Source organism: Aplysia californica, unplaced genomic scaffold (genome assembly GCF_000002075.1).
Source record: "Aplysia californica isolate F4 #8 unplaced genomic scaffold, AplCal3.0 scaffold00241, whole genome shotgun sequence".
Classification (NCBI taxonomy): domain Eukaryota; kingdom Metazoa; phylum Mollusca; class Gastropoda; order Aplysiida; family Aplysiidae; genus Aplysia; species Aplysia californica.
This window is the reverse complement of record NW_004797511.1, coordinates 405,558-426,872: the sequence shown is the minus strand read 5'-3', so window position 1 is coordinate 426,872 and position 21,315 is coordinate 405,558. Positions and strand designations below refer to the sequence as shown.

General features: G+C 36.5%; 1 protein-coding gene across 1 annotated transcript in view; it reads left to right on the top strand.

The window, feature by feature from the left end:
- The window catches only part of LOC101848592 (glutamine--fructose-6-phosphate aminotransferase [isomerizing] 2), a gene marked incomplete in the record, with an annotated part of 50,042 nt that extends 32,184 nt beyond the window's left edge, over positions 1-17,858 (top strand). Inside the window, 5 exon segments of the mRNA XM_035970246.1 lie at positions 43-171; positions 1,614-1,652; positions 3,276-3,437; positions 11,254-11,324; positions 17,142-17,858. Coding sequence (XP_035826139.1) covers positions 43-171; positions 1,614-1,652; positions 3,276-3,437; positions 11,254-11,298 — 375 coding nt within the window.
- Positions 17,859-21,315: the final 3,457 nt, after the last annotated feature.

The following is a 21,315-nucleotide window of genomic DNA, read 5'->3' as shown; positions in this document are numbered from 1 at the left end:
TTCCTTTCACCTCTGTCATTCCCCTTGTCTGTGTACCAACAGAAAATCAAAGAGTTGACATACATGCATTCGGAAGGCATCCTGGCAGGCGAGCTCAAACATGGCCCCCTGGCTCTAGTGGACAAGGCTATGCCTGTACTCATGGTGTGCACGAGGGACAAGGTGTTTACGGTAAGTCACTGGGTAGGGAAACACTAGATTATGCACTTTGGGTGAAGACAAGATTTGTGAGTAGTAAATGCGAATATGTATTTGTGGTTTGTAATTGATGTTTGCACTGTGTGTCTCTGTAGAGACTGAGAGGTTACCAAAAAATGAATTAACAAGCCAAAGGATTTTTGTGAAGTGGAGTGACTTTTTGGATGTGAAAGGAACTGGGATTAAACACCAAGCTGAGGATCTTCAAAACAAACGTGAACACTGTTCTACTGTGTGGTTCAGAGACATGGAGGCTCACAGCATCAGCTTCAAGGAAACTGCAGAGCTTCATAAATGGATGCCTAAGAAGGATAGTGGGGATCAAGTGGCACGATCGAGTCACAAATGCTCAACTGTGGGAAAGAACAAGCCAAAAGCCAGTAACGGAAGACATACAGGTGAAGAAATGGAAATGGATTGGGCACACCCTGAGGAGACCCCCGACAAGCATCATCAGACAGACTTTGACATGGAATTCACAAGGAAAACGTAAGAAAGGAAGACCAAAGATGACATAGAGGCGAGCGGTACAAGCAGAAATGGAAAAGGCGGGGACATTATGGAAACAGCTAGAAAAGTATGCACAGGGCAGGCTTCATGGAGAAATGTTGTTGATGGCCTATGCTCCACTGGGAGTTAAAAAGGGCAAGGGAGAGAGAGAGAGGAGTGACTTTTTGTTGAAAGGCGTTCATGTTATAATTAGATAGTGAATGCAGAACTGGGATGCAAAAGTGACAGATTTCAGCAGGATTTATTTGTGACTTTTTGTGGAAAGGGGTACATATTTAAACTAAAAAGTGAAAGCTGGACTGAGATTCAGTTATTTACATTTTAGCAGCATTCATGTGGGATATGTTATCCCATTTTGTAATCTTTTTTATGCTTGAAGTTCTGGAGATAATGAGCACTACTGAAAGGCAAAGCGACATTTCAAAAAGTGATGAGAAGTAGTAGAGATATTCTTTGTTTGAACAGAGAGCTTTGAACTCTGAAGAGTGAGTGGAATTTAACATTTCAACCATGGAGTTATTTTCCAGGTTTTGATGCAATTTTTTTTTCCAAATCGCATGAAATACGTAGCATGGTATGCCCAAACAATGTCTATAAAATGGCTAAAGCTGTGTCAAAGGGAAAGAGAAAGTAGTTTATATGTTTATCTAACAATGCTGGGTCAAAATAAACATACTCAGATTGGTAAGAGATGGCATTCTCAGTAATACTTTATGCAGTCTGTGATCTGATGGGACACTAGGACCGTCCACTCGTGGTCCATGCCAGTTTCACTGGATGCTCCCATTGTCCACTTAGAGTAACCAAGTGAAGAGAGAATTGAGTTGTAGATATGACCCTCATATAACCTTCTCGTCCCTTACCTGTGTTTGCTAATGCTGTTGATGTCTTTCCTTGTCTTTCAGAAATGCGTCAATGCTCTGGAGCAAGTCAAAGCTCGGCATGTAAGTTTCCACTTTAGATGTGTTTAACTAGTGCCTATGTGAGTTATGACATGATGGTAAATCCGTATAGGTCTTCATGGAAGAAAAGTCTGCATCAGAATTGGAATTATTTTGAGTAATCACAAGGCCATTACTGAACCGCTTAATAATGGTAATTAACTTGAGCTCTAGGGGTGTGCTTGGTAACTTTTATAAAGAACTTACCAAGGGGAAAATTGAGATTGAGTGTTCGATTAACAGATAATGGTATGAAATTATTCCATGAATATTAAAAGCAGCCTTCCTGGTAATGGCTCTTCTTTCTCCCTCCACAATAAAATCCAGTGAGAAATATTTTCAGACAGGGGTTTATAGTGCACAAGTATCCAGTTGCAAATGTGGCACATTTTCTACATTTTGACGGTAGTATTTGGAGTAAAGCTTTTTTTAAGGTGGTATTGATTCACCTTTGATATCTGACACATGGGTTTGTATGGTTTGCTTGTAATATTGTGCTCAGGTCTCATTTAGATTTACACTTATCAAGAGAGGGTTTAGTAAATATTCATGTTTTCTATGTTTAGATTTTTTTTCTTCTTTCTGTTTACTAATTTTTTCTCTCTTTAGAGTGATTACCTTAATAAATTGATGTTTTGTGAGGTTCAGAAAGAGTTCTCTTTTGACAGGTGAGAATAACATTTGAATTGTACAATTGTCCCCATAAGATAAAGTTTAAAAGTTGTGGTTTTGGAAAAATACAGTTTTTTGCTCCTTTATTAATATCAAGCCTCATCATGGCTTGCATGACCATAAGAGGTATTTGATGTATGCTGTGTTTGATCAGCACTAACTTGCGTGTGGTGTATTCTGCAGGTTTTAAGTTATTTAGATGATTTTGAGTAACTCCCTTGCCCTTTAAGCATGCTGCAGATCCACTGTTTGAAACCATGCTTTCTTACCCGTTCAAAATACATTGCCACTGATCCGTGCCTTCAGTTATTCAGTTATTTTACAAAATTTTAAGTTTTTAAACATATTTGACAAAAAAGGGTACATGTCAATTATATAATTCTTGCCATGAATTTGCAGTCAGTTGTGTTAGAGAATAAGTAAAGTTTGTGATGAAGAACGTCCCCCCTTTTCCTTAATTTTATGCCCATTGAAATGCAACATTGTGGATAAAGGGCCTTACACTTTTAAGTTTAGATAGAAGAGAGCAACGAAAAGCTGGAAAAAAATTACATTTTCGTCGTCTAGTTTTACCTTTTCAAATGTTATCTTTTCCTGTCTAATAAACTTTACATCCTAGTCTAGATTTAAATTTGACATTAATCCAGTGTTGTATTGCTTAATCTCATCTTACCTTATCTTATTATACAATCTACCTCTTGTGCCAGAAGGAAATCAAATTTTTTCTTGTCTTGTCTTATCTCAGCTTCTCTTACCTTATTTTACCATAAAGTCTACCAGGTAATGTAGAATTTAATTTTATCTTACCATTTCTGCCTAAAACTTCTCTCACCTTATCATAAAATTTTATTCTTGTTCTGGAACTAAATTAAAATTTATTGTTATCCTTTCATGTCTGTCTCATCTCAACTTCTTTTTCCTTGCCTTAACCGTAAAATCTATCTCATGTTTTAGGGCGAACCGTTGTTGATCTGCAATGCAGGCGACACAGAGACCCAGTCTCAGGTCAACAACTTCATCGAAGTACCTGAGACCATTGACTGTCTTCAGGGCATTCTCACTGTCATTCCCATGCAGCTCCTCTCCCTGCACATAGCAGAGCTGAGGAAATTGGACGTAAGGCACCGCACTAGCGGATAGTTTCTAATTTCTCTTTTTTGTTAAATCTAATTTCTTAGCCTCATGAAAATCTCTTGGCATCACACTGAGGTTAAGCTTCTTTTTTTTTTTAGAGAAATCTAATTCACAACCTTTTAAATGTCTCTTGGCATCACATTGAGGAATAGGTTTTCTTTTTGGTTTTACTAACTGGTGAATGTCTCTCAAAATAATATTGGGGTAAAAGTTTTCTTTTGGATTTTTCAGCTCAGTTTTGGGAGTTCTTTAACTTGATAAATTATGTCTTCCATGACTACATTAGTATTGTAGGATATTTCTTCTGGATATGGCACATACTCATTGTGTTTCTAGTGTAAAGGTAAAGAAATTGTATTTTTGGCGGTTTGTGGACACTTCAGGTAGGTGTCTGCCTCTTAAACGGTATAAATTGTGTCAGTGGGGACATAAAACATTTGCAATCTCTCCAATTAAAGAGTCACTTGTAGGCTTTACTTCTTTGCTATCCGACTTCTGTTTGTCTGTTTGTCTTGCTTTCTGTCTAGTTTACCTTATTGACAATTATTGTATCAATGTGTTTTTATATTATTTTAGTTCAAATGAGATTATATGGGTCTGAAAAGAATCAGTTTATATATGATATGTTAATCTCATTGATAAAAGCAAAGTATATATCTAAATTAGAAGTTGAGTGTTTTAATCAAGAGAAGGTATTCTAACATTCTTGCCTTCTGGCTTTAGCTTATACTGAGGATGTTTGTTAAGCATGTGACTACCAGTGTCTTGTGCATGCTGCCTGTCTTGTTGCACCTTTTTGTTTCCACTCACTTCATTGTGCATCAATGGCTGGAATATTCCAGGGACAAATACAATGTTATAGCTATGATATAGGCCTTTCAGATCTTTTTGAGGAACCAGAAAAAATACGGAGAATGGAGACACCAAAAGTATATCTTAAAGCCATACTTGTATATGATTTATTGGATTACATAGCAAAGTACTCTTTATATATGATTTATTGGATTACATGGCTTAGTTAAGTACTCTTAAGTACTTTGTCAGCAAGATTAATGTGATGCCAAGAAAGAACCTTTTGTACTCAGTTCTCCGATTTTTAATGGTCAGAAATGCTCCAGTGATTACACGTTTTGAAATTTGTTCCTATGTGTCCTGACTGCACCCTGATTTGGATACCTCAAGTCCTCCATTGCTACTTGTTTTGTGATGAAGAAGATGCTTGCTCAAGAAGTGTCATGTGTATTCTGTCTCCATGCACAGCTGCTTTGGGAGGGTTTCAAGACTTCTGATCATTTTCAACACTCATTGATTTAGATTTTGAGCATTATTTAGCTCACAGTGATGAAACATTTAGGATAGCCCCCATTTAGTATGTAATTTTATTATACTGATATTCAGAAATGCTGGTAATAGGTGTGATACCTTTTAAATCCCCCCCCCCCCTTTCATTTCTTTTAAAGTAAAATCTACTGACATTGATTTGCTTTTCCCTTCATTTCGGGGTTATTGCCACCTCTTTTCTTGAGAGGATTGATATTACACACTTCCCCATTTCTAAGTGTTAACACCTTTACCGCCTTATATTAGGTACAGTAAGAGGCTTCTTTCTCTCTGCTATTTGGTCTTTTTTGAAGATCCGTTTGCATGATAATACATGGCCACAGAAAGTAGAGGGTCATGGCTTCACATTGGGTGGGAAGTGCTTGTTATTAAATTTACCAGCAACAGAATCACCCCCCCCCCTTCTGAGTATCCTCATATGCATACAACATACTGGGTGGCAGTTATACTATGAGATGGTATTTTGTAAGTACAGTTTCAGGATGCTTCTGTTATTCACATTTCGTTTAGTCTTTTCTGTATTTTCTGACAGGATAACTGTTTTTAGACGAATGCCTTTAAATAGATATGTGGTTTAAAGAAACAACAAATGCACAAAGCCTAATACTCCTGAACAGTGTCAGTGTATGCTTGGTTTGTCTTATTCACCGTTCGGCCCTATTGTAGTCTGTTGCAAAGAAAAAAGCACTTGTTTTTCGTAAAGTGCTTTTACTATTTTCGGCAGTGTAGATTTAATATTTTGGCAGTATTCTGAGGCTGGACAGGGTCTTCATATAGAATTGTCAAGCTCTGTTTGATGCTGTTATGACTTTAATTAATAAGTCTTTGTCTTTTTTTGTTTTTCCATTCAGTCATTCAGTCATGAAATAAAAATGTTGCTGTATAATATTTGTTCACTTTAAATCCATCATGATGCAGCTAACAATCTTTTGCTTCAGTTTTTAGATGATGTGGAATGCAAACTTTTGAATCCTCACTCTGCGATGTATGCCTCAGTGCTATTAATTACTGAAATATTGTAGAACGCTTAGATTAGATTAGTAAGGCGTAGCGCATACTAAAATTTGATCAACTAGTCCTGAAGGTGTTTTTTATATACATTATATAAGGGCTTATAACATCTCAGCAGTTCTAAAACTTTTCATGACAATAGCATAGAATTTCGAAAGTGCAAAACAAAAAACTAAGGTTTATTTTCCTCAGAGCAGACTATGTTAGGAATCTCCTTGTTGTGACTCACCATGATGTGAACCATGGGGCATACTGTTGTGTACATTTTTGTTTCTAAAGATTGCATCATAAGTTATGACTGGCTCTATAAGGCTTAAATAAAGGCGTTGTATCCACTTTTTATGGTGGCGTCAGTCTGTCGAGTATGATAAACACTTTCAAAATTTACAGTGTAAAAGAGTTAGTACTTGGTACAAGTTTTCCTCTAAATTACTGTTTTATCAGTTTTGACAGAATGCCTCATAAACCACATCAATTACAACTTTCTGTTTGATTTTTGAACCATGGTTTTTGCAATAAGTTAACTTTGTGCAACATGAACAGCCACATTGGGAATGGTGTGTATCTAGGACACTTCTTGTATGTTATGAATCTGTATGGTCCTATGTACATCTATCTGTGTTATGGTTTTTTTACATTTAATTTTTGTTGTGAGTATATCTGTGTGTGTGTGTGTGTGTGTGTGTGTCAGTGTGTATGTGTGTGTGTGTGTGTTTGTGTTTGTGTGTGTGTGTGTGTGTGTGTGTGTGTGTGTGTGTGTGTGTGTATGAATGCATATGTATCATGCAGAACATTTTTGCTTCAGGATTCACAGACGTTTGGCCAATGAGATCTGAACACAAATACTTACATGGAAACCTCAAAGATGTATAGTACTGGGCTGCGATATTCTAATGCGACATGCTTGAAGTCATACAATATAGCTCTTTTCTAAGACTATGGTCTAATGATTTGACTGCTGGACATGGGATCAATTGGGAATGGCACCTTAAACCATATTTAGGCACCTTACATCATATTTTCTCTCTCCATTCAATTTAGGTGTTTCTATCCTCTGTTGGTGGATAGATGGGATAAGAGGGAGTCTCCCAAATTTTTGTTCCACATGGGGGAAAGGCCACTCAAACTGACCTAGTGGGCATGATTTAGCCAGTGGGTTGTATCTTGGTGACCCCTGTACTCATGTGATACGAAAGAGGGAATCAACTGTAATCTGCTCGGTTTAGTGTCGCTGATAAGTGCCAGCTCTGTGGGCCGTTTAGATGGGGAAGAAAGCTTATGTTTGCTTGTACATCTAGGGTGACCTGGTTGCGGTTGGCAACGATAATGACCCAGATACTCAGACCGCTGTGCCGAGGTTTGTGGGTGTGCCCAGCTGTGTGGACTGCCGGCAGGGTGTGCTCCCTGTCATCCCCATGCAGCTGTAGGCCTACCACCTCGCCGTAATGCGTCAGAGTGACGTAAGCTGGCTCCGATCTGCGCTGATGCTGCTGGCTTCCTTAATCACTTAATGATATGTCTCTTACACATGTTTATGGCGCCCGTTTGCCCTACCCACCCATCCCGAACATCTTGATTAATGTACTAACGAGCCTTTGGATTACTTTGTGTGATTAAGCATGCTGAAGTACTCCTGTGATTGTGCGTAAACTGGCTTTATGTGGTATGATGCTGGTCTGCTCAGTCTCTTGCACTTTGTGTCCCTGTCACTTCTACATTATTTGACGAGTAATCCTATTGCCCATTCCATGATTCATTGTGTAGAAAAGTTTTGGTCTGGGTGCCCAAGCTGTATCCATTGTTTAATTATGCTGACTTGTTCTGTCCTACTTTTATCTCTAAGTCTAAGCCATTGTGTCTGTGAATTAGTGGAGAAAAATATTCTTTTAATTCAGAAAGATTTACAGTACCTAAAATGTTGTGAATATTGGCAAATACAGAATTTTTTCAGACTTTGTGTGTATATATATATATACACATTATGTCCCTGTTACTATCAACATTTTTTTGTTCTGATAGTCGAAGATGAGACCTATTCTGGCAGAGAAAACTCTACCACATTTTGAACATTTAAAGGCTCCACTTCCATTTTTGGATGTGCACAGCTTGCGGGCTTCTCTCTTTTCTTTTCAGCATTTCCCTACAATGTCCACAATGTCTGATTGCCTTACTTTATTTGGCAGGTCTCCCTGAAATATTGCCTGCATGGTGCAAGTGTTGTGAATGATCCCATTTTCTTATGAGTCCCTGTTTTTGAAACATGCATGCCCATCCCCGCCCCGTTTTCTTTTTTTGTTGTTATGTGCCCTCTTTTGTTCGATATGATTTGTTACAAACTCTATCCAATCTTTTTAGTAGCAATAGTGAACATAATAATGACAATGATAAGGATAATGATAAGGATAATGATATTTTAAGTAATGATGACGGTGATAATGGAAATAATTTGCAATTGTGACATATTTGGTCCTAATGTCTAGCATTGGCTCTTTTTTTAAACCTGAGACATATTAAGCATTTGTTTAAGTTAAATATTTTATGTCACCATCAGTAGTGGTCACAGTGGCACACTGCGGGTCGCTGGATGCAGTGGATTGTGCTTTGTGCTGTACCCCTCCTGCACTCTCCGCCTCTATGAATACTTGTAGATCCAATTCCATTTTCTTTCTGCGGGTTGTGCGGGAAGTATATTATTGTATTCATTTTGTCATTGATGACATCTCTTTGTTTGACTCTCTGAGTATGTATATATATATATATATGGGAGCAGCATATGTCTGAAAGGATGGTTGTACACTGCATCATGGTTAGGATTTTGAGAGCTTCCAACTGGTACTTAATGAAGAAAAAAGCTCTGAAGGAGAAAAAGTGAATATTGAATTGCATTTTTACTGCGTACTTGGTAATTTGTAATATTGATAATAACTCTCTATTTATATAAGCAAAAAGAGTTTTTCTCAAGTAGGAGGTCTATATTGTCAAATTCTGTTATCTCTTAAAACCCATAGGACGCTGGTAGCGTCCGGCTGCAATAACCCCGTTCCCCATCAGCCGCTGGGAGCGTCCGATACTGTGACAACTGTTTCATTTGATTTGGTGCTAGTTTTTGCTTGTTTTTCTGAACTATTCCCGAACCGAGCTCTTTAGTAATGACTGAGCATTTGTTTCCGTCATTTAGATTTAGAAGTTGGGGGGCAAGCTTTTGGGGTTATAATGAGACATAGTGCAACAGGTTTAGGTGACTGTTGAAAAAAACTCAGGGAAACGGTGGAAAAAACTCCGGGTTTAAAGACTTTATGGTTGCTAAATGAGGGCTAAAAGCTGTGAATTTGAAGTTATGAACTTTTTACTTAGGCACTTATACTTTATTTCTTTTGGTCATGATTAATTAACTATCTTAAATCCTCCCATCTTCTCTTAGAGATACTTTTCTCTCACCTCGTGAAAGGTATCCCACCTTTAGTGCAGTCATTGCACATATGTCAGTTAAATAAAAATTCACTCATGACTCTACCATGAAGACCAGCTCATTTATAGTTGTAGATTATGTAGTACCACAACGAAGTGTGCTAAAATCTTCTTTATTCTTTTACTTCTTCAACTTGATATAACAATGCCTTCAGGCGCATCGATTCATGCCCAATCAACTCATTGATCAGTTGAGTTTTCTTTCCCCCTTCAAAAAAAAATCTAATGACTTGCAACTTCATACATTCTATTTTGATTTCCTCATATTAATAGAGAAAGCGAGATGCAGTCACGGGTCGCAGCTTTTGGAGAGTAAACCTGAAATAAACTTAAGTCAACCATCAATATTTATATACAGATGAACGTTTGATTAAGAGGTCCCTCCTCTTTGATAACCTTACTGTATTTAAAGGGATGTTAAACTCATATCACACCATACTTCTCTTTGGACCCCTCCTAGCCCGCTGTTCTTCACTACTTAGGAGATGAGGATGGGAAAACTTAATCACAAGACTTTTCTTACAGTTTAGATCCTTGTTTTAACTCCAATATACTCACAGGCCTTAAAGCATCACTAGGATTCAGAACAAAATTTCATGGTGATTATGTTTTAGTGCCATGTATCTTGTACATGCAATAGCGTTTTTCTTTTTCTTTGTAGACTGTAGAGTCATTTTAAGTTTAAACGAAATATTGCGGTAATTGTTGCTCTGAACTTTTATAAGCTTTGTCTCGTAGGTGCTTCTTTAATCGTATCATATTTTTATGGTAGTCTTATTCAGATCTACATTGTCATATGCTATTTAAATTTTTGCTCTTTTGATGCTGTGACAACTATCCTTTTAGCATTGTACTGGATATATTATAATATATATTTTGTAGATGTGTTAGAACGTGGTTCCTCTGGTGTGAGTAGATACTTTGGTCTGAGAACGTGTTGTAAAATATGATGTTTCTTTTTCACACGCATGTGCCCACTTGCCTGATCACTCATGTCCTTTTGGTTTTTTTTCTAAGTATTGTTTTTTCGCACTAGAGGTACATAACATGTGGTTTGTTACTAACCATGTCCATACTGTTAGCCACCGAAAGGAAGCATGGTTTTATCACATGTTTCTTATTAACCTTTATCCTGCCATTCGCATCTTTAGATTGTTTTATTCGATCACCTTTGAAGGTCGAACATAAATGAAGATATAGACATATAATTATTATAATGGACATATCATGCATTTTGTCACCCCAAAAAAATCTGTTCACAGTTTGCGGAGATCATTTCTTTTTAAAAGTGAAAAATTGAGGAGAACAGAAGAGCTAGACCATTTTGCTCTTTATGTCTAGAGGTGATATACAATGGAAATTCCTTTGGATTAGCTGTATTTTTTGGTTAGAAAGGTTGTTCAAATAGAAGGGAAAAAAATCAGGGATTTTATTTTCTTCCTGTTTACCACTGTTTTCAGATGAACAGTGTTTGGTTTAAGCGAACTCCACTGTATATATCAGTGGTTGGCTCAGGTTGTTTTTCAAGAGTGATGGAACTTAAGTGAATTCACACAACACAGCATACAAAAGATTCTAAATACAATTATATTTTTTACTTGGTGAATTACAATCAAATGAACAAGGTGAAGCAACAAACAATTCTATTTTTTTGGCAAGATAAAGGGTAAGTTACTTGTGTCGGAACCCATACCTTTATTAATTAATGCTTGCTGTGGACAATTTTAAGACAGTTTGGGTGTGATATAAGCACTCACTGTTTGTGGGAAAATTGCTTTTGTTTAATTCTTTACACTGGTAACATTTTAGTTAGAGTGAAACATTGTTTCGTAAGTTTACTTGGTTTGTTTTCTAACCTGTTTTGTAAAAAAAAGGAAAGATAGTTTGACAATTGTAGAAACATATATATTTTTCTCCGATGTTTTTAAAATATTGATTTGTAATGTCTCACAAACCTTTCTGCTATTTCCAATCTCAGGTGGACTGTCCACGCAACCTAGCAAAATCTGTTACAGTGGAATAGCTTTCCATGTACTGGCTGTAGTCCATGTAAGCAATGGTGAAGAATTTGTCTTCTGTTGTGAGCTTATGATATGGATTCAGGCCCACCCTTACTATAGCGATTGCCTGTCTGTGGACAAATGATGGAGGGAAGTTTGAGGGAGTCAGTGGTCTTGTTTTTTTTTACCTGTGTAAAGTTCATTTCAATTTGCATTTGAGATTTTGTAACAGTTGATGCAGTCAACCTCAACATCTTGGTGTTGTTGTCTATTGTCGGATCTTAGTTTGAGTGGTCTCTGACTGGGGTTTGGTTTTCTCGGTCATCGCCTATAGTAAATTAGAAAAAGGGTGAAGAAATAAGTTAGGGTTAAGGTAAGGTGCTTATCCTTTGCTCGTATGAACATTTTTTTTTCAAGCATGTTAACACTTTGCTCTGTGGGTAGCTTAAGTTATCAATGAATTATTTTAATGGCCAGACAGCAAAGTTGCTGTTTGAACAATAATCCACTGTAAGTTGTTGCTTGAGTTATAGTCTCCTTTACTTGGTTAGTATGAGGAGAAATAATTAAGAACATGTAAATAAAGCTGGAAGCAAAGTAGTAAGATACTTAAGCAGGTGAAAGGAAAGAATCAAAATGAATCCTCGTCTGATACTAAAGAAACTCTGGTCAGTGTGATGATGATGAGTAATCAAAAAGCCATTGAAACAATATGTAGTTGCCCCGAAGAAGATGGACACTGTGCCTTGGTGTGGAGATATGCCATATGCTAAAGGTTTAATCTTCTATGGGTTTAAACAGCCTGTAGTTGACAGCCTTTGAGACATAGTGGAGGGGGAGGGGACAACAGAAAGAAAAGGAAAAATGACAGTTGATGTTAACCTGGAGTTGAGGTTGAAGATGATATGATCAGAGCCAAGTTTTAGTAACGAGTTAATAAAAATGCATGGGAATATTTCACCTCAATAAACCATGAACAAAGTTTTCATACCTCGGAAATGAATACTCTCAGAATTTTTCCTTTGTTCCAGATTTTTTTCCTTTTCAAAAAGAAAAGGTTTATGAATACTTCTGTTTTTTGTCTTTTTATAATATGTGAGGTTTCGTGGTGAAATCAGGCACTCGTCAAAATAATGAAATCAAAGAAATCAGCATTTTTGGGGCGGATGGTCAATTTTTTTCTAATTTTCTTTTTTTTGGGCTCTACACCTTTTGTGTCCATTTAAAAACTCATGAAAAAATGTAAATTTTTAGTTTCCAAGGACTCTCAGGCTGTAAAAGTTACCAAACTTTGGTGGCCATTTTCTCGCTAATTTTGCCTCTGAAACCAGGCGACCCTGACCTCCTTCAATCGCAAATATTTTGAATTCAATTCAACAAAGATGGATATTTTTTTCACCAAAAAGAAGGCAAATGAACAGGCTTTAAAATGATACCAATAACCCCATGTCCCTCAAAAATGATGAGTGCCTGATTCCAACATGTCGTGACACATATATGTTTCCTGAAGTGTAAGGTGTTTCGTTATTCTGCTAAGAAAGTTGCATAATTTAGAATAAGATATAATATGTCCCTTACTTATGGTAGTTTCTCATGTGGGAATACCAATTTGAGTGATGGTGACATTCATCCTCTTTTTCTGCAACACAACCTTTTTTTTATACTTTTTACAATTTTTTATTTATGTATGTATTTAATTAATTAACTTTTTTTTAAGGGGGGAGGGGAGAGGATGTAGTTGCAGATTTGTAAGGGGACGCCTATGTTGGGTTAGCAAAAATAAATGGATTTCTTTGTCATTGCAGTTTGCTGTTATAAATTTATTTACTCAATTTGGTGATCAGATTGTTTAAGATAGAACTGTCTTGCGATTTCCATGCTTTTCAAATAGATCCAGGCAGCTTTGATTGTGTAAAATTATGTAAAGGTAGGGCCCTGGACAAGTATCCAGCAAGTGGTATGGAAGTTTTGCTGTAATTTGTTTGGTTGTACATTTTAGATGTATTGTCAGAGCCAGAAGCTCATAATCTCAGTTCAGATTCCGAGTACGAGAAATGTAGGCGTACATTTTGTGTTGAAAGGTTACCTGAAATCTGCATCTGTTTATGTCATGATTATGTCCTTTGTTTTGCTTTTGATGGAGAGAGGCATGCTCTGAATCAAAGGCTCGTTCAACTTAAGTTGTCATGGTTTAAAGTACTTGTTGTCTTAAGTAATTTTCGTTGGTTGACGGATGATTTTGTTCTTTTTCTTTTTTCAGCATTAGAATTCTGTTGCTTTTGTATCAAGTCAATGTTTTTGTGAATATTATTTTCTCTTTGGGCAGGCCGAGGTAAATTTAGGAAACTTCATTTTAAGGAAGGAAAATTTCAGTATCACAAGGCTGTTCCTGGTGGGATTTGAAACTTAAATACCGGTACAGTCATGGTCGACTTTTTTAAGTTCCTCGTTTGGGAATACATGTACTTTGTAAAGTACTGGTGAACAACTTAAAAGGTTTTATCTACTTTTTTTCAAAACCGTATATTTTAAGGGTTTATTTTAATTTTAAACACAACACCTGTAAACCATGTATATATATATGTTACAGTAAGAACACGTATCTAGTGAATACGCATAATCACAGAATATTTCAGCTAAAACGCGTAATCCCTGTTTCACTCAGAGATTTCACATAATCACTGAAATAATCAGGAATTACGAGAAATTCCTAAAAAATTGTGACAGTAATTACACGTAATCACTGATCAGACATGTGTAGTATATTTAAAAGTTAATTGCTTAAATAGTCAGTTCGATAACAGATACTTCTTCAGTCAAAATAGATAATTGTTTTTCTGTGCTCCTACAAACAATTCTACGAGCTTGTCAATCCTGTTTTCCTGCATGTTCCTGACATCTGTGTTTTCTTTGGTACAGTTTCTCCCTAACCGTTCAACCAAACATATAGGCCCCATGATTATCTTCAAACCACAACAAAGAAAAGGAATCGGGAATGGTAAAGCTACAAAACAAGTCTGGTCTTGAAATTGTCATTTTGCAAAGAGCAGTGTAGGAGAGAAGAAAGGGGAACAGAATAACCAACTCATGAACATACAACGTCACTGAGTGGACAGAGAAGCCTTCGGCACTATAGTCTGGTTCAAAGGTAATCAAGGTGGCTCTCCAAAGACTCTGCTCAGGGTACAAGAAGTTTTTCTCATTTGGAAGGAACATGTAATAATGAAGTCTAATTGAAATATCTGTTAAGTTCAGTTTTGGAGAAAAAGAGTCATCTTCCTCGGCCCCATTTGGGCACATGCATTTGCCCCACTGATAGTTCCACTTTCAGACCCGACTAAATCAGGCAATTCACCGAAAAAGCAAACATGTCTAAATCGCATTAAGTCCAGGAAGAAAATGATTTCCATTAAGGCATCGCAGCCAATGAGCAAGCGTTATATTTTGTTTGTTCGTCCTATAGAACCAATTACAGTCGAGCCAGTTGGCCTCTTCATCTTTTTGTTTCGCTCACTCAAGATGGCATAAAGAGATTCAAGTTTCGTTTTTATCGAAAAGGTACCAATAAATACCCTTTCGTGTTTATGATGCCATGATCACACTCAACCAAGGGGCTGTTTGTTGCACTGAGTAGTATGTTGAGTGGGACCTGAATCAAAACACCTTCACCTATTGAACAGCAGGGCTGATTAATACACTTCCGAAATCTGCTTAGTTTTCCGCTCCCCTTTCAGAGCCTTCTAACCTAAAACTTTTGAAAGTGCTTTATTTTTAAAAAAAAGCGAAACAACGAATTGCCGCATGGAATACGTCTGCAAAGCTAAAAATTTTCAGAATATGAAACTTTTGAATCTCTGAAGGGTTGTTTTTTTCTTCGCTTACCGAAAGATAAAAATTTTCTTTAGAAAATAGACCGACTTGACTTATCAGAATTTTGCAAATAAGGAGAGATCGATATAGGATCTGTGGCCCTTTTTAAGAGTGGCATCATCAAACTTACAATTACACTTAGATCTACGGGCTATTGCTGATTCATCTTTTGACACAGTGCCTCTCTTGGGAATAGACTTACCCTGATTTTCCCTTGCACACTTCACTAAGTTTGAATCCTTCCTTGGTGGGTTTATCCTTCAGATAAACCTTGAATCGGGAGCGGCCTTTGGAATACACATTGGTTTCATTAATACAAAGAACCCCTTTCTTTACATTACGTTTGTGTACACCATTATTCAGCCGAATGATGAGTGCAAGCATGGGCTTCAAGGTCAGTGGTCGTAGAGAGTCAGTATCTTGAGTATACCCATGTGAAAGAAAATAGATAACAAAGAATCATTCCATTTTTAAAAGTTTATCGTGTTTCTTGGGTATGCAATGCAAACGATTTGCTAAAGTTTGCAGATCTTTGCCATTGATCCATTTCCCATCTTATCATTTTGTGTCAGTTTTATAAAAGTTTATCAACTACTTGGAGTAAATATCTGATATAAACGGTTATTTGGGTTTTGAGACTTTGATTCCATCGTGTATCAGTAAACTGAGAAACGCGGGGAAATTCGTTTTTGTTTCGAGCCCACAGCATTTTATCTTCTCATCATAATGAAGAGAGACGACCTTATAGCAAGCACACCAATAACACATTGGTCGTTTAAAACAAGCACACTTATAGCTACGAGTATTTGTGGTTCATAGTAAGCACACCAAACTGGGTCACTGTACAGTGGCGGGGCTTTTAGTAGGTGAATTCACAGAATGCTCAACAGTAAGAACACGGAAAATGATAGATGTAGTTTTAGGGATTTCGCGTAATCACTAGAAATTTCAGTGATTACATGAAACCCCTGAGTGAAACAGGGATTACGTGTATTCACTAGGTACGGATTCTTACTGTAACATATACGCACACAGTGCTTGTGTGTGTGTATGTGTTGTATGTGTTTGTAGGCCTACTATAATAGAATTATGTTGGATTTAGTATGACTTTATTAATTTGATTGTTTTCATTCCCTTTTACATGATGATGAATGTGGAGTTGATGCTGTGAATTTCAGTTTGAGGTTTGATATATTTTCTCAACAGTCTTGTGTTGATTCAGAGGAAATGGATAACACAATCTTCAGATTGAAGCTGACATGATGTTCAACATGAAAAGTTTGCAATACTTTTCAGCTTTAAAATGCGCCATAACACGACTAGTATGCCCTTTATATCATCACAGCTTTTGCCTAAGCTCTCCACTAACCCATCCAGCATTAGCTTTAGTTTTAACAAGCAGGTGTCCATTCATGAAGGTGTGACTCGTGGAGCATTGGCATGCTGAAGAATTTATACTTGAAAAGCTCCATCATCAAAGTTTTTCCAGCATAATGGGCCATTTTCTGAGGGATTTTGTGGTCCGTGCTTTTTAAAATTTGACCTCCAAAGCTACATTCTAGGACTAGAATATATTTGTTTCATAAGCAAGAAATGTTTTATTACAAAATGTGTTAAGATTCAGTGGTGACCCCCCAAAAAAGAGATAAAAAATTGTTAAAAAACAGACCAACGAATCAAAATACCACACAGGCCATCAAGGTTTTAAAGTCTAATGCTTTACATGTTTTGTCACGGAGCTGTTGAAAGTACTTCAGGATAGTTAAATAAACAAGGGACTTGACTGTATTTGTATGTTGATGTTAATTAAGAGATACAGAAAAAACAACAACCCGTAACCATTGTAAGATTTATGATGAATCCTTGCTCTCTGCTTTGTAATAAGCATTCATATTTGTGGTTCTTTGTGTTTTATGTGAATTATATTGTAAATGAGTGGTGTATTTCTTTTGTAGGATTCACCCATTGATCTGTATTCTTATTTTTGTTGTTTCAGACGGACCAACCGCGTCATCTGCTGAAAACTTACACCAGCTAAGCGAGGGTTAACTCTACACTTTGACCTGTGAACTAGAGACTACAACTCCAGCATTGTTTCGTTATTGATGATGGACATGAACTTATACCTATTTAAAACTATGTGATATGAGATGAGATTCTTTTTCTGAAATTTTTTGGTACTGATTTCCATGCGCTAAATGTCAAATATAGTACACTTGCTTTTTGCTTCCTATTGAGCGTGTAATATGCCAAGTGCTGACCTATCAGTATCAGTGGTGCAGGTGTTACCATTTTGACCAAACGAATTATGTTTGGGATGTTTTACTTTCTACTTTTTGGCTTTTCTTTTATAGGAAACACAAGTTTTTTTCCCTAATGCGTGTTAGAAGACTTTTTACACATTTAATTCTCTTTTTACTCTTATCAACAGCTGCAGTCAAGTCCCTTGTTTATTTAATTATCCTGAAGTACTTTCAACTTTATTGGGATTTGAATATATAGTAGTTTTAGAACCTACGCAACTTACAGCTGACATGTGTATTTGTGTAATTTGTAATGGTTTAACTCAAACTGCATGAATCTCATGTGAATTGTTTGATTAAGACAGGGTTGGGTTTTTGGCTTTTTGCATTCTAGCTTTTAACCCTATCCATACGCTCTGGGGTCATTTTGTACCCCCGGGGTCATTTTGTACCCCCGGGGTCATTTTGTACCCCCGGGGTTGTATTCTTCACATTTTAGAATACTTCTAGTACGAAGGTCTCTTTGAAAATTTCAGTATTTCTCAAAAGTTCATTTTGACCGACTGCTATGCAAAGTGTACAGATCGGATTAACGAGTAAATTTCCTCTTTGGAAAGTGGTGGCACAGAGTTCCCCACATCGTATGGATACGATAGTAAAACACAACGTATGGATTGGGTTAAAATGACTGGTTTATGTTACATATGATTTCTACAAGTTAGACACTGACCAAATTTCTCTTGGGAGTCAAGTGTTTAAGAATAAGATTCACTGTGTCCAATAAATCTCAAGACCAGATGCAGACTATTGGGGAATGCAATAGAAATGTTTTATTATTTTGAGTTTAACTTTTTTTGTCCCCGAATATTATTTTAGAGCTAGTGTTCTGAATGGTTGTCAATAGAAAGGAGGGCAAAAATATATGAAAGTTGGTGCTCACTCCTTTTCTCAAATTTGTTTTGATTTTTTTTGTCCACACTGATGTCTTTAGTTTAGAGTTTCTGTGTGGTTGCACCATTCGTTAATCTGCTGTTGGAAGTGTTTACCCGGAGGTGCACATGAGAATCTTTTACTCATATTTACTGCATTGCTTGCTCAACTCATACAAGACATTGAGAAAAGAAAGACGCCTACTTATCATCGTGTCCAAATCAAAGCTACCTTACGTTAAAAAAAGTTCCTGTTGTGGTATGAATGCTTGGCGTGCTCAACAAAGCTTAAGTTGAAGAAAATAGTGGCTATTTTAACAATGTAACTGTTAATGTATCTCCTTTTGCAATCATTCTTCAAATTGAGCATTCTCTTTGTGTTTTATTCTGTATGTGTATGATGACTATGATTGATAGGGCCTACTTGTGTAGTGATGCAGACTCTCTTGGAGTGCATGGCTCTTTTGTGAATTGAGTAATCTCATTTGTTCAATTTATGTAAGAGAAATTTTTGTATAATTTTAATGATGTTATTCACATACCATATTTCATATTAAAATTTGCCCAATAATTATATTATTTATATTAATAATGTTATAGTAAGCTTTGGTTTTTGTTTTTCTGTAGATGCAGACATGGTGTTTTGATTTTGGTTGCTTATTACGGTTACATTAATTACATGTATGTGAAATAAGATCTGTGCATATCTCTAGGTTCGGTTCCTATTTGTTGGTAAATAATAAACTGTCACTGTCAGCCTCTTTGTGAATGCTCAAAATGGGCAAACTCATCTCTGCCAAAACGGGTTTTAGTGACCATAGCAGAAACCACAAGTCATCTCCTTATTTTTTCTATTTTGCTGAAGAAATGTTTTCCTCTGCATATGCATTTGTTATCATTAAAAACATTGACGGACAAATTATTATTATTTTATTATAACTGTCTCAAAGTAAATTGAGAAAATATTAATAACATCAGGTATGCAGATGACACAGTTTTAATAGCAGACTCAGAAAAGGACTTTCAATTGCTTCTAGATACTGTTGTAGCAGAAAGTGAACATAAAGGATTATTGTTGAATTTAAAGAAAAGAGAATGAATGGTAATGTCCAAAAAAAGCAGCAAATCCTAGTTGTAATCTCATTAGCAAAGGTGAAAAGATCAAACAAGTCCAACAGTTTAAATATCTCGGATATATGATAACATCTGACGCCAAATGTTCCACAGAAATAAAAAGGAGAACTACAATGGCTAAGGCTGGTTTCAATAAAATGAGCTCAGTCCTGAAAAATAGAAACATCTCAATGACGACCAAAATGAAAGTTCTGAAATACTATGTATGGTCAACCCTTTTATGGCTGTGAATGCTGGACAATCACTAAAGACAGAGAAAATGAAATAGAAGCTACAGAAATGTGGTTTCTTGGGAGACTGCTAAGAGTATCGTGGAAGGAAAAGAAATCAAATGAGGTAGTGCTTGATGAAGCCCACGTGGGACGCTCAATGTTAAAAACAATCAGGAAACGATAAATGCAGTTTTTGGCACACCTGAATAGACATAAGGTTCTTGAACATCTAGCTCTCACTGGCAAAATTGAAGGCAAATGAGGCTGGGGTAGGCCCAGAACAACCTACTTAGGGAACCTAAACAAATGGGTAACAGGGAAAGATCATGGAAACGTTGCTTTTTTTAGAGTATCCGAGCAAAGGAATGAATGGAGAACCATGATCGCCAATATCTGTCGCAGATCTGGCACTGGATGATGATGATGATGATTTTTATTTATTTATTTTTTAAAATTGTCATTATTGTTATTGTTACTGTATTGTTTTTATACAATAGCATGTTTGCCTTTACAAAAATCTGGTGAGAAGTGAAGATGTGGCAGGCCTGTTGTGTGTCACTTTTCTTGAGCCAAACTAGTTTTATACTTTTTTGCTTTGCTGATGCTATTTTTTGCTCAGTGTTAAACATTTTGGGTTTGCCTTTATCCCAATTTGTGCCATGCTAGGCAGCAGTTTAGGTGACATGGTCCTTGTTTTACCTTGAGATGTTTGAGGAGTTTCTTGGCTTACTTTGTTTAGCTTTAGTAAGAGTTAAATGACACTTGCAACACAATAAGGTCATATAAGTCACTTATATAAGTGCCGTTGGTTTACTTCTTGAATTTCACTGGTATTTTGTCTAACTTGTATTGGTATAAATGCAGTAGGGCTACAGCATATACAAGTTAAGTAGGCCTATAAGACTGATTTTGAAACTGTGATGCATAAGATCTTTATAATTATTGTTGTAAGGAGCATGCTGCTACTTAGGAAGATGTCAGTTAACCAGAGACTATTTTTCTGCTTATATTGATTTTGGGACACAAACTTGTTCTTACAATCGGATCTTCGTCTTAAAATGTAAGATCTGGTTATGAATATAGTAGGGCTCATAATTATTATGGTCTTCTAATTTGCCTATTCAGCAACAGACCCGATGATGTACTCTCAAAATTTTCTTAGAATATGTTCCAAATGTCTGGTGCTGGAATTTCAAGATTTTTCAGATTCGAATGTATTACGAATGCGGAATTATTAAATGGTAGGCTACATATTTTGTAATGCTGATCTACTTGCACAGTGAGCTAGCTTTTTGGCTCTGGGACTGCTTGTCTTGTGTTTACTTCAAAGTACATTGATTATTTATATATGCAAATGGTGGTTGTTGTTTTGCTTATATTGTTCAATCATGGGAAGTGCTTTGAAATAAAATGAAAATGGTTTTTTTAAAAGAGTTTCTTTCTATCTATCTATCTGTTTATCTATCAAATCACATCAAATCGAATCCGTGCTATTGTCGATAAGCAAAAAGTGTTATACCTTTTTATGTATGACAAGTAGGCTACATTCTAGTAAGAGGTTTACATACACAAACACACACACACAAACACACACACACACAAACAAACACACACACACACATACACACACACACACACACACACACACAAGT